General features: G+C 46.5%; 1 protein-coding gene across 1 annotated transcript in view; it reads left to right on the forward strand.

Annotated features, from left to right (window-relative positions):
• Window positions 1-18569, forward strand: part of LOC149324996 (chitinase-3-like protein 1) — a 300609-nt gene that overhangs the window by 264778 nt on the left and 17262 nt on the right. Inside the window, exons 11-12 of the mRNA XM_089563509.1 lie at window positions 2033-2147; window positions 5985-6158. Of these exons, the coding sequence (XP_089419635.1) occupies window positions 2033-2147; window positions 5985-6158 (289 nt within the window). The remainder of the gene's footprint in view (window positions 1-2032; window positions 2148-5984; window positions 6159-18569) is intronic.

Below are 18569 nucleotides of genomic sequence, written 5' to 3' on the forward strand. Positions count from 1 at the left end.
CGAAAAAGTTTTGCGGGGTTAAATCTATGCGGGGTTAAATCTACGCAACAATCAGTACTTTTGCCGAATTCCCACTAAATTCGGAATGTTTCCATATTTCCTCGAATTTGTGTGGCTACTCCAGCCGGTGGTACTGACACCTAATATCATTCGCAGCCCGGAAGATGTAGCAGTTTTTCTCTTTCAAACTGTCGCTACGCTGTTCGTCAAAACGATCTGTACTGTAAAAGGTTTCTGCCAGGGCCTCTTCACGCTTTAAGTTAATCAAAGCTGTCGCTCACTTGTAGGGATCCAAAAGAAATCATTGAGCTTTAAAAGTGCGCAGCAGACAATCATTAACAATTTTTAGCTGCGCTTTGTTGTTGTATCCAGACCAAGATTATCAGTATTTTACTTGTCAACGCAGCCAGATGTAACGGCGTATGTGCTGGTAAGGTTAAGAATGGACCCAGTTGCTTTGAGCTCAGCGTGCACGTAGATTGTTCGTGGACACACATTCCGTGATGTCCTGATATTCATTTATTTTATTAATGTTTCATTAATTTGTTTGAGATGCCTTTAGGCCTGTAGGGCATTATGTGGGCGTCAAGTTTAAAACAGTGCATTTGAAACAGAATATGCAGTAGAGAATTTTCAAGATTCAATACACAGAGAAATGCTTGAATATATGAAGAAAGAACAGGATAAGAAACCTAACGAGAGGGAATTAAGAAAAAATATACGCAATAGTGGTTAAACCACACAAAAAAGTAATATAAAATGCGCGTAAATTGTGTTATTATCAGTGCATAATTCAACGAGTCGTGGCTTAGTATAATTCATGAAATATTGAGCAAAATCCTTGAAACAGACACGAACAAACGAAACTAAAAAGCATTGCAACAAAATGGCATTTGTCAGCGGCAGCAAAGAAAAGAAACATACTAAAAAAGATGTGGCCGGAGGCATGTTAGAGCGATGGCTTCAATACAATGGGTAACAAGTATTTGATGGAATGTACCTGGATGAGACAAAGAAGCGAGGTTATCTTGTAACATAATCTGATTACTCGGTGAAGTGCTGATAAAATGACAGCTAATGTGTGACCGTATATCCGTGTGAAGCAGAGGTGATTGTGCAATATTTAGGACGCAGGACATGGAACGTCGAGGTGAAGCGGATATGATCTATTGAGGTGAACGTGCTTGTGAAATTCGGGAGCCCTCAAGTATTAGGCAACTGGACTAGCGTGAAGTTTCTCGAAACCTTTGTTTGCTCTGTAGGGAACCTGGCAGCATCTAGATCATGCCTTTACGTTTAGACTACGATTACGACCGAAAGAAATATTAAAACTCTAATCTTGGCGAGTTGGTTTATAGCTTCAGAGGTGTACTACGTACTTGCGCGAAAGACGGGACGAAAACGAGGAAACGCAAACGACATGCACATTGCGCAACTTCCAACTAGCTTTTTTTCATAGAGAGCTACACTGTGTACACTGTGAGAGCTACTGTGTAGCTCTCTATGATATAAACTAGTTGGAAGTTGCGCCTTATACATGTCGTTTGTGTTCCCTCGTTTTCGTCCCGTCTTTTGCGCAAGTACGTTCCCCTTTCAAGAAAAAAGTAGTTCCCAAAATATTAGTGTTTGTAGAATAACGGTGTGCCTGTCGCAGCCAAACTGCTTACTGTGCCTCTTGCTGCTCGATGAATCAGAGCAGCGAACAAGCAACCGCTTGTGCATTACTACCTGCCTGCATTCAAACACAGCGACAACGGCCTCGTACGCCCTGGTGACCTGCGCCTCGGGCACGCGTTTCGTCACCGCTTTTTTTCCTCGCGTCTTGGTACGCTCCTGCTCTGCCACAGGACTAGGCACATATGCGTCGTGCGGTGTCGATCACGACTGCGATTTCTCAGCACGGAGGAGGCTTGCGCAGTGACGGATGGTGCACAGCACACAACTCTGAAACCTTCTTAGCCTTCAGAACACTCCCGTCTCGGGTGTATACGGATAGTCTTTATTGTCTTGCAATATGTGTTCTCTATCCCAGGGAAGTTGACGTCTTCATTATCGAGACACACTACCAGAGGCCGCTTCCGCTCTGCAAGACAGTTTTCCCGACTGCGTTCAACAACTACGGGTCCTTCACACCGAACGTGCCCATCGTAAGCCTTACCTTTGCGCTATCGCGTGTTGCGTAAATCAGAGAAAATCGAAAAAAAAATATCTTGGCCTAACCGCACGTTTTTTTGGGTCAAATTTCGCACAGAGGTTGCATTTGGCGGTGTGAGGGGAAAAGGCCCCCAGCAGGTTCGAGCGTCCTCCGAGGTGGGGCCCCGGAGGATCCAGAAAATCGTCCCAGACCGAGCACGTCTGTAGATGTAACAAAAATGGTTTTACTTAAAACGGGAGAGCAGTCACTGATTGGTAGGGAGCTGTGCGGCCGAGGGTCGAGGAGTGGCTCCGGTGTGAGATCCCGCTGCCCGTCGCCAGAAAGGCGCCGGGACCAAGTACCTCCGCAGGGCTGTTCTCCCTGCGGCCGGAAGTCGGGCGCGGAGCACCAGCACCAGTGGCCCTGACGACGCACCAGAGAGGAGACAGCCGCCCAGGTCTGGACACCCGGGCACGGCCAGGAAGGCACCCTTTCACCGCAGGGGGTCCCAGCCACGGGACGGCAGGCACGATCCGACAGCAAGGCCGGCAGGATCTCCGGGCAGGCAGCACCTGCCTGTGCCCGGCACGGCGCCCACTCTCCGAAGCAGCAAGAGGCAGGCAGGAGACAGGAGACAGCAGGCTCCTGGTTGCCCTGAACTGGGCGAAGACAGCTTCCCCAGGCCTGGTCACCCGGGTCCAAGAAGCCGTTCAGCCGTGACCTCGCCTGCTCCGTTGCCCAAGCTCGCCTCCTCGCGCCGCTTGCGCCGCGCCTCGTGTCTATTCTTTTTTTTTCTTCTCTCGCCTGAGCGAGCGTCAGGCCGCCGCTAGTGCTTAAGGGCGCTGGTGGCGCATCACAGCGGTCAGTTTTTTTTTATAACACATTTAGGTTGGATACTTGCTTTATTCGGTCAGAATTATTTGGAAAATCCCATCGTCTGCGGCGACGGGGAACCAAAACCGAAAGGCTTCTCAGCAGTGGTACCTGCAGCGCCATCTCGTACCAACCGGAGAAACCCAGCTGTGCTAAATTGGTGAGCAAAATCATCTTTGCTTGGTGCTGTCTGCTGCGAAGCAGCGCGAGACATCACCGAAAATGCGGTCGTACAGCGATCAAGAGAAGGCCATGGCCGTGACTTTGATGCGAGTCCAAGTCCTCCTACGCCGCCCTCCCCAGTAGAAGGCTCGTGTCTCCGGTAACTGCGAGATGGCGCCACGGGTACCAGCACTGCGAAGCCTTTCTCTTCTGGTTTTCCGTCGCCGCAGACAATGAAGATTTCCAAATAATTCTGACCGAATAAGGCACGTACCCCACCTAAATGTGGTATAAAACAAAACTGACCGCCAAATGCAACCTCTGTGCAAAATTTTAGCCCGAATAAACGTGTGGTTAGGGCGAGAGAATTTTTTTCGATTTTCTCTGATTTACGCAACAGTCGGTAGTTTCTGTAACTGGCAATGATTTACTAGGCGCGCGTGTTGTGTATGATTTGTGCGCTCTGATTAGGGCTTAATTTTACAGGAAAATTTGATATGGATGTCGTGCAAGAATGTCCCATCGTCGTCAGCGTTGTCGACGCATGTTGCACCTCTCCGCCCCACACACAGACCTAAATACAATAATTAACTTTTTTATTCACTGGAGTTCACATCCATGTTTATATTGAAAACTTAGTGGCATTCCATGATATTCTATTTTGTGCAACATAAGTAACGCGCCAGAGCTCCGAAATATGCACGTCTAAAACTCAAGCCCAATCAGTCTAATTACGATGAAACACTGTAGCGCCCGAAACAAGGACACAACGAAGATGACAACACATATGATGCCGTCTCCGTTGTGTACTTGTCTCGAGCGCGACAGTTTTTTCATCATGAGCAACCAACTCGCCCAAGCATCCACCCTACTCTAATTGCGCATCCGAGAGCGCGGAATTCAGCATGAAGCCCCCCCCCCCCCCCCCCTGGTGTGATGCAGCTGTCGCCTATGGCACTCCGTCTGACAATAATGTGACCGACAGGCGACGGTGCTTGCTTTCCTTCTTGGCCAGCTAAACCGAAGAATGACGGTGAGGGCGACCTGAGGCGCTCTGCTTCTTTAGCAGTTGTTGTTCGAGCGGCTGATAAGATGTGGTGCCGTTTTAGACTTCGCGTGCAGTCAAGCGCAGCGATACCGCACCGCCGGCCAACAGCGAAACGTAATCACCGTCGCCTGTCCCCCCACAGCTGCGTCACACCAGGCAGGAGCTCCACACCGAGCGCCGCGGTCTCGCATGCGATATCATGCATTATCGGTCTCGCATGCATTATAGGCTGAAATTTTAGACACGCATACCTCAGGACACAGGGGCATTACTAAAATTGCACAACACAGAATAGTCATCGAATGCCATTGCCTCTAAGCTTTGAATATAAACATGCATGGTAAATGCACTGAACAAAAGTATAATTACGGCACGTTGTTAACTGCTGATATTACGTTGACCGCGCAGTTTGCGTCCGCCTTGCCGCATATCCCTCGTACAAAAACAAATTTTGTGTAGTGCTTTCTGTGTTTTTTTTTTAATTGTGAAAGTATAACTTCGACCACCGTGTATACTTTCTGTACAGCCACCCCACTAAACCGCACCCCTGCCGCACACATCTACTTACTACACCGCACACATCGGTGTTACGCAATACTTACTGTATTGCGTAACACCGATATCAAACGTTCTGAGAACCGATCGGAGACGTTCTGGTGATTGCAGAGCGATCACCAGAGTCATGACACCGTGTTTCTGAGAACCAATCAGAAGCGGAGTGATCGGTCCGTCGTCATGGGATCTGTTACGCCAAGGACGCCGCTTACGCTTGGAGTGAACCACTAACAGTTCAGTGATACAGCTTCGTTTGAAACTTGGACGAAGGAGGACCAGCGTTCGTCCTCGTCTGTCTTCCATCGTCCCTGTTTCAAATCGCTCTGTATTACTCACTCACTGGATCACGAACTCGCCCAAACCTTCCGTCTGAGCCACTAACAGTGCTGTCTAACAGCAGGTGGCACCAAGTGTAGTCGCTATGTTAGAAAATCATCTAATCCGCCACCACAGTGGTTCATCGGTTTCGCACGCCAAGAAGGAAAACGCTGCCGAGAGCGAAAAGTCATCCGCGCCGCCGCTCGCTGTTCACTCTTGCAAGGCAGAGTGCCATACGCAACAGCTGCGTCACACGAGGGAGGTGCTTCACGCCGAGAGCGGCGGTCTCGCATGCATAATTGGAACGAAATTTTAGATGTGCGTATCTGAGGGCACAGGTGTGTTACTAAAATTGTACACAATGGAATAGCCCTGAAAGCAAATGCCTCCAAGTTCTTAATATAAATATGCATGCTTACATCAGGGGCAATAAAAAGTTAATAATTATTTTCAGCTTAATACTGAATTTATGCGGACAGTTATACCCCAATTTGTGTCCGCCTGGCCGCCTTACCATAAAGCAAAAGCGGCATTAGCATACGGCTTTTGGCATTTTTTTTTAATCAGTAAAGCCTAATTTTGAACACCCTGTATATCACATGTCCTTCACCATCAACAGCACAATCAATACATCAAGTATGCATGAAAAAAATCTTCCCGAACACTTCCACATGCACGCACGCACACACACACAAATTACTATTTTCAGCAGGGCTACTGATTTAGAAAACACCAGATTTGAGGGAAGCGTTGCGACATTTTATGGAAGCCGCCGTGTCTTGTTGTTCCTAGTAGTAGGCATCCGAAAGCGCCCATCAAATTCAAATGCGTTCTTCCAGTAAACGCGAAGTGTTGATTTGAGGGAGCACTGAATTTCCACTCTTCCACGACCAGAACACGGGGCTCAACTGGCTCAAGGCGATGCTGCAACCTCGAGCTCCGAAAGGCCGCAACAGCATCTGCATGTCGCTGAGCATGGTTGCGCTGCTCTTCAAGATCTCTGGCACCGTGGACCACTTGCAGCCCGGAAATGCTTGCTTCGAAGAGATCTGGATGAACTATGCCGAGGTAGGTACTCTTGCTTGGTACATAGCTAAACAGAATTGTGTATAACAAAATAACGAATACTCAATCGATATAGCAAGTCGGCTTAGAATATCCCATAAACCAAACCAAACCACGAAGCGAAAGTTTCCTACCCAGCCATGCACCGAACCCCAAATGAAGCCTGCGGACCATTTGCGTTGATTATATCGATCTCTAGCGGTGCTCAACACTTGGGTGTCCATTGAGCGCCGCAAACTGCGCGCAACCCGCACCACCGCACGAAAGACGGGCATACATTTAAGGCGACAGCCTCGTACTGTCGTGGCAAAGGAATGTTAGCACGAGTGTGCGCGTTTCGGTGTCACTACTTAAAAAAAATGTGCCGAGGCTGGAAATCGAACCAGCGCCTTTGGCATTTGAAGTGGAGACGCTACCACTCTACCACGAAGGCGTGGTTTGAGCATCAAATAAAGGCGCATCTAATGAATTCACGGGTTTCGTAAATGAAATAAAAGAAATGAAAAACTAAAAATGAGAAAAGAAACAAAAATTAAAAGCTAGGAAAATGTTGTTACTCTTGCTTTGCGGAGATGAGCAAAACCCCGGTCCTGATAGCAGGATCCCACCGCAAACCACTATCAATGGCATTCACGAAATTTTGACAAGGTTAGAAAATGTTCAGAGGCAATTCGTTCGTGAACTAAGGGATGTGCGGGAACAGCATAATACGATGACGACGTCACTGAATGAACTAGCGGGCCCAGTTGACATGCTAGAACACTCACTGAGTGAATATGGGCCTAATCAGCAGCCTTCCAAATCTGGTACAGTTCACTATCTGGCCCGTGAGGTTGCTCAGATGAAGTCGTCATTACAGGATACCAATAAGCATTTACGCCGAAATAATTTGGTTCTTTTTGGCTTGCCTGATTCTGTGGATGAGGGCTGGGTTGAATCAGAAGAAATGGCTCGGTCTTTTTTTGAGTCCAATCTGGGTGAGTTTGTTTTACCAAGCTGCATTGAGCACGCACATCGACTTGGACAGTATCAGACTGCTAGATCCCGTCCGATTATAGTTAAATCTCGAAATACAAAGATAAGGCGCGAGTACTATCATGCGCCCCTAGGTAAAGGATACGGCTTTTGCTATTCGGGAGGATTTCACTTCTGCAGTGAGGCATGCGCGCTCTAAACTTTTCCAGTATGCCCGTGACTCAGCAAAGCCTTTTAAACTATGGTATGACAGGCTGATAATGGATGGAAGATGTTTTTTCTTTGACCACGAGCACAACCAAGTTATTGACTCTAAAAGCTGGCTAGAAACAAGATATAGGACTAGACCGAGCATGTCTCTCAGAGACCGGCGGGATAGTTTAGTGTCTGGATCGATGGCCTTGTCTGTTCTTGTAGTAAACTGCCGAAGTATAAAAAATAAACCAGATGACTTTGCAGCTCTGGTTTCCACCCTTAGGCCACATATTGTTATAGGTACAGAATCTTGGCTTCATGACTCTATTCTAAATACTGAAGTCTTCCCAGAGGGCTTCGAAATCTATCGTCGTGACCGGGATTTCCGGGGGGTGGGGGCGTGTTTCTGCTTGTCCATGCATGCCTACGGTCTTCTGCGTTAGCTTCTCCCCAGGAATGCGGTGAATCCGTTTGGTGTAATGTTCAGTTCGATAATGGTCGTCATATGGTTCGTTTTACCGCTCCCCCGCGTGTACAGATCCTGGCGTTTTTAAATTTCTGTCGAATTTTCTTTCTTCACTAAACCAAGATTTTATCATAGGTGGCGATTTTAATATGCCCAATGTCCAGTGGGCCCATAATAAATGCATTGTGACTGATCCCAGTGCCTTGACCGCAGGTACTAGCTAATGACCTGCATCAATTTGTTACGGAGCCAACAAGACAAGGAAGTAAGAATGCTTCTGTCCTCGACTTAATTTTTACTAACAGACCATCCATAATTACGGACGTTGTAGTCACTCCCGGCATAAGTGACCACGACTGCGTTGTTGCACAGCTTGCGCCTGTTAATTCTAGGGTAGCTCATGCGGGATCCAGAAGGGTTTATTTCTATGAAAAGGGCGACTACACATCCATCTGCGCTGAGCTTGAATCCTTCCTGCCAGAATTCGCTGAGGCCAGCCTAAGTTTAGGCTGCAATGAGCTGTGGATAATGTTTAGGAACACACTTCAAAAAATTAATTGACCGGCACATTCCTAGTAAATGCATCTCTCGTGAACGTAGAGCTGACAAGCCATGGGTAACTCGAGACACCAGATTACTTATCAACAAAAGACACCGCCTCCTAAGCAGATACAAAAGAAAAACGGATCGTAATGTTTATGACTTGTTAAAGCGTGTTGGTAAAGAAATAAAAATCAAGAACCAGATCGCCAAGAATAACTACTTTTGTGCCTTGGGTACTAAGCTGCAAAAAAATTATAAGGAAATGTGGAAATTCTTAAAATCTCACGGAAGGGAACCTGTAGGAATCCCGAACTTAGTAGACGATAACGGTGTTGTGGTAGATAACGATTACAAAAAGGCCTGCTCATTCCACGCTTATTTCCAATCTGTTTTTACTCAGCCTTATTCAGGTCACCTCCCCCCTGTTTCCGAGGGCCTAACCACTCTTATGCTTGACCTGGTTGTTACTCACAGTGGTGCTGTTAAACTTCTTCAGAACATTAAAGCTGGCTCTGCGGGTGGACCAGACGGTCTTTCCTCGCATATCCTACGCGCCTGCTCGGATATGATTGCTCACTATTTAGTTATTTTGTTCAATAAGTCTCTTGAATCAAGCTCTCTGCCTGACGAGTGGAAAGTAGCGAACGTGGTGCCGATTCATAAAGGTGGTTTCAAGAATAATGCAGCTAATTACAGGCCCATCTCTCTTACTTGCATATGCTGTAGACTATTAGAACACATCATTTACAGTTCTGTTCACCTATTGTGAACAGAATGAATTACTGAACAATAACCAGCATGGCTTCAGAAAGGGTCTGTCCACAACAACGCAGCTATTGGAAACCATACATGACTTGGCATCGACAATTGACATGCGCGGACAAATCGATATGCTTTTCCTCGACTTTTCAAAGGCTTTTGATCGCGTGTCCCATCCCAAACTCATCTACAAAATCGAAAACGTTCTCGGTACTAACACGACTACTGACTGGATAACAGCATATCTTTCTGACCGCAAACAGTTTGTTCAGTTCGAAGGATGTTCATCTGAATGCGTAAAAGTTACTTCAGGGGTCCCGCAAGGCACGGTATTAGCGCCGATTCTATTCCTAATATATATAAATGACATAACAAATGGTATTGACGCTACTGTTCGCATGTTTGCGGATGATTGCATAATATATAAAAACATTAACAGTAAAGAAGACCAGATCACATTAAACGCCTATCTCGAAGTAATATCAAAGTGGTGCCAGGAATGGCAGATGACACTAAATCTAGAAAAAACAGTTGGGATGACCGTGTCAAGGAAAAAAAGAACACTCACTTTCCCGTATAAAATTGGAGATAACATAGTAACATTTGTCGATAAATATAAGTACCTTGGCATAATCATTTCTTCAGACTTAAAATGGGACAAGCATATAGCATACGTAACATCCAAAGCATTTTCCGCTCTTTGCTCATTAAAGCGCTCCATCAATTTCGCCTCACCCGACACAAAATTGCTTGCTTATACATCCCTCGTGCGACCAATTTTAGAATACAGCATAATATGCTGGTTCCCACACACAAATAATTTAATTACCAAATTAGAAAACATACAACGCAAGGCAGTTAGGTTCATCTATAACAAATATCGCCGTCACGAGTCACCATCCGAACTTCTCACCCAGGCTGGTCTCAGCACTATTAGTAGTCGCGCCAAGCATACACGCATCAAATATATGTATCTTCTCTTGTCTGGAGCCTTTAAGATCAACAGTGAGAGTTACATCTCCCGCTCAGCTCACCGCAGCACTAGAACACAACACTCCAAGCATTTAATCGAATTCCGGGCACACAGCAACACTTTTAAGTACTCATTTTTCCCCCAAGCTGACCGTGAATGGAATGCCTTACCTGATGACGTGGTGAAGTGCCCGTCCCTGGAAAGTTTTATTTCAAAGCTGTCAACTGTGCCCTGACTGCAGAATGTTGTCGATTCGTTACTTTTGCCCTCCTGCAATTTGTTTTTTTTTTACTTATGATCTCTGACTGTAGATTTTTTTTCTTTGTTCCACTGTGCCAACTAGAACTGTATAACAATAATTTAAGTGTACTTTTCTTAATGTTGTTTTCTCCCTTTGTATCATTCTTACATTCAAAAATAGCGTAATTGAGCGTGTTTCTTCCTACAAATTTTTAGGCATAATCTTTGAAGAACACTTGAGTTGGACCCTGCATATTAATAAGATTCATGCCAGCATATCAAGGTCATTATGTGTATTATATAAACTTCGAGACCTTGTTCTGAAATGGCTGAAGTGGCAGTTATATTATACCCTAATTCAATCACATCTTCATTATTGTTTACTTGTTTGGGGATCTACAACGAAAACTAACCTCACGAGGCTGATAACATTACAGAAAAAAGCAATACGATATGTAGAAAACCTTGCATACAATGATCATACAGGTTTGTACTTCTCTAAGCATTCTATTCTAAAAGTCAATGAATTATTTGAGTTGAAACTGCTTTCTTATGTGTTTAACGATTTCAAACATCATCCCACTAAATATGTTCAATTAAACTCTAGTAGTGACGCGCCTTATAAATTAAGGCACGTCAGTTACAGAGTACCATTCGTAAGGACTAACTATGGAACCGAAATGCTTTCATATTTAATTCCCAGTCTTCTAAATAAACATACACAGGCCATAGAAATTATTCAGAAATCTGTTTCCCAAAAGTCATTCAATAGAAATGCTAAAGCTTACCTCCTTTCTCGCCCGAATGATTAAAATTCTTGATGTCCCTGTTTTTCCGTCAACTCTTTGAATTCTCGTGTTTTTCTTGTTGTGATGTGCCTTGTAAATATTTACTTTAATTATGTCATTGCAAAAGTGTGCACCTTCCTCCTACTTTTACCTTGTATAATTATGTGTTGTTTTTTGTAATGAGAGTGTATGAAGCTCTTGCTTCTTCTGCCGCTTGTTCTGAGCATTGTGTCGGGTGCTTGGGCCTCGTCAGGCAGAGAGCATCTGCCTTTTGCCCCTGTATCCGAGACCTTGTTGTCTAAAATAAAGATCTATCTATATCTATATCTATATGCCCCAATCCTGCAACAGCCTCAGCATGAGGCTAGCAGTATGTACTAAATAAATAAATAAGTTCTGTGACAAAACATCTTGAATGCAATAAATTTTTCACCGACAGACAGCACGGTTTTAGGGCTGGCCGTTCTTGCGTAACTCAACTAGCTGAATTCAACCATGATCTCTGCTCTGCCTTCGACCGCCACGAGCAGATTGATTGCGTTTTTTTAGCTTTCAGAAAGGCATTCGACACAGTTCCCCACCTCCTGCTACTTCACAAGCTATCGTTTCTTGGCTTAACAAGAGAAGTGCTTCAATGGATTAAAAACTATCTTGAAGGGCGCAAGCAGCGCGTATTGGTCAACGGCCGGCTTTCAAATACTGCTTGTGTCACATCTGGTGTTCCACAGGGATCAGTACTGGGGCCTCTACTGTTCTTAATCTATATCAATGATATCGTGGAAAATATTACCTGTCAGGTACGCCTGTATGCAGATGACTGTGTCTTATATCGCTCGATTAAAGCCTCATGTGACACAAATAATTTACAGCAAAATCTGGACCGCACTCAGCGCTGGTGCGAGAAATGGGACATGGCTTTGAATGCTAAAAAATGTTACTATATTTCTTTTACGCGCAGTCGTACTCCTTTTTTGTCTATGTTTTAAACAACCAGCTTTTATCTAAAATAACAGATTTTAAATATCTCGGGGTTTATTTTTCAGCTGACCTGACATGGAGAAAGCAGACTGAATATATATCGGCAAAGGCATCTAGAATGCTAAATTTTTTAAAAAGGAATTTTCGGGACGCTCCTCAGAAGGTTAAGGAACTTTTATACTTCACTAACATCAGGCCAATTATGGAGTACGCCTGCGCAGTATGGGACCCTCGCGTAGTAACCTATTGTGGCATGTTGGAACGGGTTCAGAATCGTGCGGCGCGGTTTGTTACCAATAAATATTCTTTTAATTATCGAAGCAACAGTATTAAGAAAGAGCTGAACTGGGACTCTCTGGAGGAGCGCCGTTTACGGATAAAATTAGAATTCCTTTACCGCATTTATTTTTAAAAAACTGCTCTTAACCCCGATGCTTATCTGCGAGTTGAGAAAGGATGTGATCGTGGCAAACACCGTCAAAGGCCTTGCGAGCATCGACGGTCACAAGTGCGTAAATTTGAGTAGGTGTAGGGAACAGGAACGTTTTCTGGAGAATCAGAAACATGTCCTGTGCACAGACGCGGCGTCGGAAGCCAATGAGAGAATGGGGGAAGAACTCCCGTGCCTCAAGAAAATCAGAGAGGCGAGTCAGAGCCATTCGCTCAAGGGTCTTACCAACGCACGACGTCAGGGAGATTGGGCGGAGGTTAGAGAGAGAGGGAGGTTTGCCCGGTTTTGGAATCATAGAAATAAGGGAGGATGTCCAGGATCTCGGCAAGCAGCCGCTCTACCAGGCCTCATTGTAGGTTTGAAGGAGGAATTCTTTGGCGCAGTCAGGAAGGTTGCGAAGTGTGGTGTATGTAATGGCATCCTCACCGGGAGCCGAGCGTGTAGAATTAGCAGCCAGAGCAGATTCGAGCTCCCGGAGAGTGAAGCATTGGTCCAGATCGGGGTTAGGTCCACCCGAGTACACCGGGTAGGAGGGTGCCAGAGGGGGCGGGAGGTAGAGAGAGGCGAGTTGATCAAAAACTTCGGAGGGAGTCCCCTGAGTGAGGGCTTTAGCTAGTGTGGGAGCAAAGGCAGGCTTAGTGCCAAGGAGGGATTTAAAGAGAGACCATGCGGATCGCGATTGTGGCTCCCGCATGTACTCCTATATCCGCTCATTCCTCTCTAAACGTGTGGCCCGCTTTCGAGTAGAGACCCACTTGTCTATTTTTCAACTTAAAACAGTGCGCAGGGACAGGACACAGTCAAGAAACACACAGACACAGCACTGGAAGGAACCATTTAAAAGAGGAGCCCGATGTAGAAGAAATTAAATGCATCATGGGAAGTAGCGGGGCCAGTTGGTTCATTTTTCAACTTAAAACAGTGCGCAGGGACAGGACACAGTCAAGAAACACACAGACACAGCACTGGAAGGAACCATTTAAAAGAGGAGCCCGATGTAGAAGAAATTAAATGCATCATGGGAAGTAGCGGGGCCAGTTGGTTCATTTTTCAACTTAAAACAGTGCGCAGGGACAGGACACAGTCAAGAAACACACAGACACAGCACTGGAAGGAACCATTTAAAAGAGGAGCCCGATGTAGAAGAAATTAAATGCATCATGGGAAGTAGCGGGGCCAGTTGGTTCATTTTTCAACTTAAAACAGTGCGCAGGGACAGGACACAGTCAAGAAACACACAGACACAGCACTGGAAGGAACCATTTAAAAGAGGAGCCCGATGTAGAAGAAATTAAATGCATCATGGGAAGTAGCGGGGCCAGTTGGTTCATTTTTCAACTTAAAACAGTGCGCAGGGACAGGACACAGTCAAGAAACACACAGACACAGCACTGTTTTAAGTTGAAAAATGAACCAACTGGCCCCGCTACTTCCCATGATGCATTTAATTTCTTCTACATCGGGCTCCTCTTTTAAATGGTTCCTTCCAGTGCTGTGTCTGTGTGTTTCTTGACTGTGTCCTGTCCCTGCGCACTGCTTTAAGTTGAAAAATGAACCAACTGGCCCCGCTACTTCCCATGATGCATTTAATTTCTTCTACATCGGGCTCCTCTTTTAAATGGTTCCTTCCAGTGCTGTGTCTGTGTGTTTCTTGACTGTTTCCTGTCCCTGCGCACTGTTTTAAGTTGAAAAATGAACCAACTGGCCCCGCTACTTCCCATGATGCATTTAATTTCTTCTACATCGGGCTCCTCTTTTAAATGGTTCCTTCCAGTGCTGTGTCTGTGTGTTTCTTGACTGTGTCCTGTCCCTGCGCACTGTTTTAAGTTGAAAAATGAACCAACTGGCCCCGCTACTTCCCATGATGCATTTAATTTCTTCTACATCGGGCTCCTCTTTTAAATGGTTCCTTCCAGTGCTGTGTCTGTGTGTTTCTTGACTGTGTCCTGTCCCTGCGCACTGTTTTAAGTTGAAAAATGAACCAACTGGCCCCGCTACTTCCCATGATGCATTTAATTTCTTCTACATCGGGCTCCTCTTTTAAATGGTTCCTTCCAGTGCTGTGTCTGTGTGTTTCTTGACTGTGTCCTGTCCCTGCGCACTGTTTTAAGTTGAAAAATGAACCAACTGGCCCCGCTACTTCCCATGATCCACTTGTCTAACCCACACCACCTCACCCGTGGCACTCCTCAAGGTGCTGTTCTCTCTCCTACCCTTTTCAATCTCACTATGGCCCCTCTCGCCTCCCAGCTAGCTGAAATTCCCGACCTGCATCATATATTTTACGCCGCTGACATCACTCTCTGGTGTTCATCTGGCTCTCCCGGTCACGTACAGGACACCCTGCAACGTGGCCTAGATCTCATCGACTCCTTTCTCACCACCGCTGGCCTTTCTCCTGCTCCTGAGAAATCCGAGCTTCTCCTTCTCAACCATTCCTCCTACCCGCGCTCACACAACCACTTCGTCTCTCTCCACCTTTCTGGCTCTCCCATTCCTGTCGTCACATAGTACAAAGTTCTTGGCTTCCCTTTGCATGCGGCTAAGAATGTGCAATCCCTTCACCGCGCTGTCACCACCTGCCACTCTGTAACTCACCTCCTGCGGCGCGTGGCCACTCGACGCTCAGGTCTCCACGAGGCTCACACGTGCCGAGTTGCCCATGCGCTGGCCCTCAACAAGGTCTTGTACTTTGCACCCTACGCTTCCTTCACTCAGACTCAGACTCAACTTAACGCTCTCGAGACTGCCCTTGTGGGCCTCTACAAGGCAGCTCTCAACCTCCCTATCACTACCTCTACCACTAAGCTCTTTGCCACAGGCCTCTTCCATCCTCTTCGTTCTCTTCTCAGTCTCCATCGTGACTCGCAGCTTGCCCGGCTTTCCCTTACCCGTCAGGGTCAGTGGTTATTGACTCAAGCGGGTATCTCGCCCATTCCAATCTCCCCGTTTACCTCTCCTATTCCCACCCCCGCCCACCAATCTTTGTATCCTTCTCCTCCCGACCAACATGTCCCCCGTCCTGCACGCCGGACGTCGTCATGCGGCTGCACAGCACCATTCCCCTCTCTTTGATACCCAGGGCTCCTCGAGGTTCCTGCGGCTACGCCCTGTACCATCCACACGTCCCTGCTCCTGAAAGCCACACCAGCGGGCCGTATCTACACCCTCCAGACGCATTGTCCCTCGAGGTCCTCGCCATTGCGCATGCCCTCCAGTCATTTTCCCTCCTTCCCTCTCTCCAAGAGTACACAGTCTATTCGGACTCACATGCCGCTATACACCACATACAGAAACGCACCCTGACCCCTTCTCTCCAACAGGAGGTCGAACGAGCGGTCTCCGCACTGCAGCCTTCCATCGTTTTCCTCGCTGGGTCCCTGGGCATTCAGGGATTGACGGCAATGAGCTGGCCCATCAGCTCGCCCGCGACACACTTTTCCGGGCACCGTTGATCCCCTGGCCCAAGCCCTCGGAGGACGGTGGGAGACTCACCCTTCGCCGCACCATAAAAGAGGTCTACCTTGAGCTCCGCCTCGACAAACGCCTTTACCCTCCCCCTCATCCATCACTCACGGTGCCGGAGTCTTGCCTTCTTCGGCACATTCAGATGAATGCAGTTATCACCCCGTCCCACCTCTTCCTCTATCGCTATCGATCGGACCCTTCCTGTCCCAACTGCCCCTGTATCTATGCGGACCTGGCCCATTGCCTCTTCTATTGCCCGGCTGCTCAGCAGTCGGGTTCCTTCCCCCCACCCTCTCTATCCATCACCACCTGGCTCGACTGGCTTGGCGCTGAAGGGGAAGAACAACAGCGGCTTCTGGTCGCCCAGGCGGTCGAAATGCTTGGCCTGTAAATTATGGTCGATTAAAAGTTTTTTACTACTACTACTACTACTACTACTACTTATCTGCAGCCCCCTCATTTTGTATCCAGAAGGCGCGACCACGACTGGAAACTACGTGAAATAAAATGCCGTACTAACGTGTTCAAACATTCTTTCTTTCCCCACGCCATAAATGAATGGAATAACCTGCCTCATAGTATTGTTCAATGCCAGTCCGAAGAAAAGTTCCGAGCACTGTTGTCGGAACTGTGATGTAAATCCATGTTCATCTGCTGTTTTCCTGCTTTTCCTCTTCCTGTCCTTTCCCGACCAATTGACTGTGTGAACGCTCTGTTTAAACCTGTTTTTCATCCTGTGCCCTATCCTGTACAAAAAGTTGGCACATGCTGTATGAATGAATGTTTGTATGTATTCCCCCTGCAATTATAACTTCATGGCGCTGAAGAAATGTAAATAAATAAATAAATAAATAAATAAATAAATAACTGAACAGAAAAAAAAAATGAAAAAATACAAAAATACAAACAGTGCGCCAGGAAACGTTTTCGCCTTGCAGCACTTTATGAAGCCAAAGTGCCCTTTAATTTTTTTTTCCTCTTCAAACGGAGCATGTGGCCTACACGATTCTTCGGCTTAGGTGCAACCCCGTTCGGACCTTGGCATGCAATTTTAGAACGCGGCCTACTAAACCATGTCGCGGCTCGCTCTTCCTGTAGAGATTTGGTCACCGGACTTCGCTGCGCGTTGGGCTCCTCTCTCTGGATCTGGTCTCGTGTGCTGCTCAGTTCTGGCACGTCCCGTGTCACCGCCGCGCATAGCACCAACGACATCGACCTGCCGGCTTTCTAGTCTGTTCTTCTACCACTTACTTGTGCCTCCCCTATGACACTACACACCCTCTCTACTTTGTTTACCGGCATATTTTAGCGCAAAAGACGGGACGACAGAAAGACAGGACGAACACGGGCGCTACCAACAACTGCTTTTGTTGTCAGTAGCGCACGTGTTTGTCCTGCCTCTCTGTCTTCCCGTCTTTTGCGCTAAAATATGCCTGTGAAGTCTGAACACCAGCTAGCCACACATTTAACCCTTTTCTCTACTTTGCATAGGGGGAATCCCGTCGTCATCTCTCCACACCAAGTTACTGGCATGCCGTTCTCTTGTCCGTTCTGTATAGAATTCAGTACATCATCCTGTGCTTGTTTTCCTAATAAAATATAGTTTGTTTTAGTTTATGGGGTTTAGCGTCCCAAAGCGACTCAGACTATGAGAGACGCCATAGTGAAGGGCTTCGGAAATTTCGACCACCTGGGGTTCTTTAACGTGCACTGACATGACCCGAAAGACGCGGGTTCGATCCCGGCCGCGACGTTCGAATTTCTATGGAGGCGAAATTCTAGAGGCCCGTGTACTGTGCCATGTCAGTGCACGTTAAAGAACCCCAGGTGGTCGAAATTTCCGGAGCCCTCCACTACGGCGTCTCTCAGTCGCTTTGGGACGTTAAACCCCATAAACAAAACGAAACCATTTTTTTATTAGGAAAACAAGCACAGGATGATGTACTGAATTCTATACAGAACGGACAAGTGAACGGCATGCCAGCAACATGGTGTGGAGAGATGACGACGGGATTCCCCTATTTGATTTTATATGGTGGTCATAGGATTGGCTATGTCGCGTACTTACTTCTTTTTTTTTTCAAGGCTTTGTCAGCTCCAGCCAGTGTTTAAATTGCACTTCCCTCTAGGGGGTATTAACAAGAAATAGGGCCACTTGACCGATCAGTATATCTCATTTAAATACACTTCCGGAAAGCAGGACTGCGACAAGCCGTGAATCACGTGACAAATGAGGAAGCTTTTAAACAAAAGACTCCACGTTCCCAAATCATACAGAAATAAATCATAACGTAGCTCTCTTGCAGTCCATGCGTGTTCGCGGTGATACCTTAAATATAGAAACGAAAGCTAGTAAGTATTGCTACTTTAATGGTTTAGGTTCGAAACGGAGTAATAATCCGAAAGAATTGTGGAAACATTTCAACTTAATGGTGTAGAATAGGTCAGAAACCAGAACCGAGACGTGAACGGTGCATCATTACTTGTCCTGAAGGTGAGGAGTATTGTTTTAATCAATATTTTCAATCTGCATTAGCGCCAATTTACCTTGCGGGACTTCCGCAAACTCGTGAATCTG

Source organism: Amblyomma mixtum, chromosome 10, assembly GCF_055824585.1.
Source record: "Amblyomma mixtum isolate Tamu chromosome 10, ASM5582458v1, whole genome shotgun sequence".
In the NCBI taxonomy this organism is placed as follows: domain Eukaryota; kingdom Metazoa; phylum Arthropoda; class Arachnida; order Ixodida; family Ixodidae; genus Amblyomma; species Amblyomma mixtum.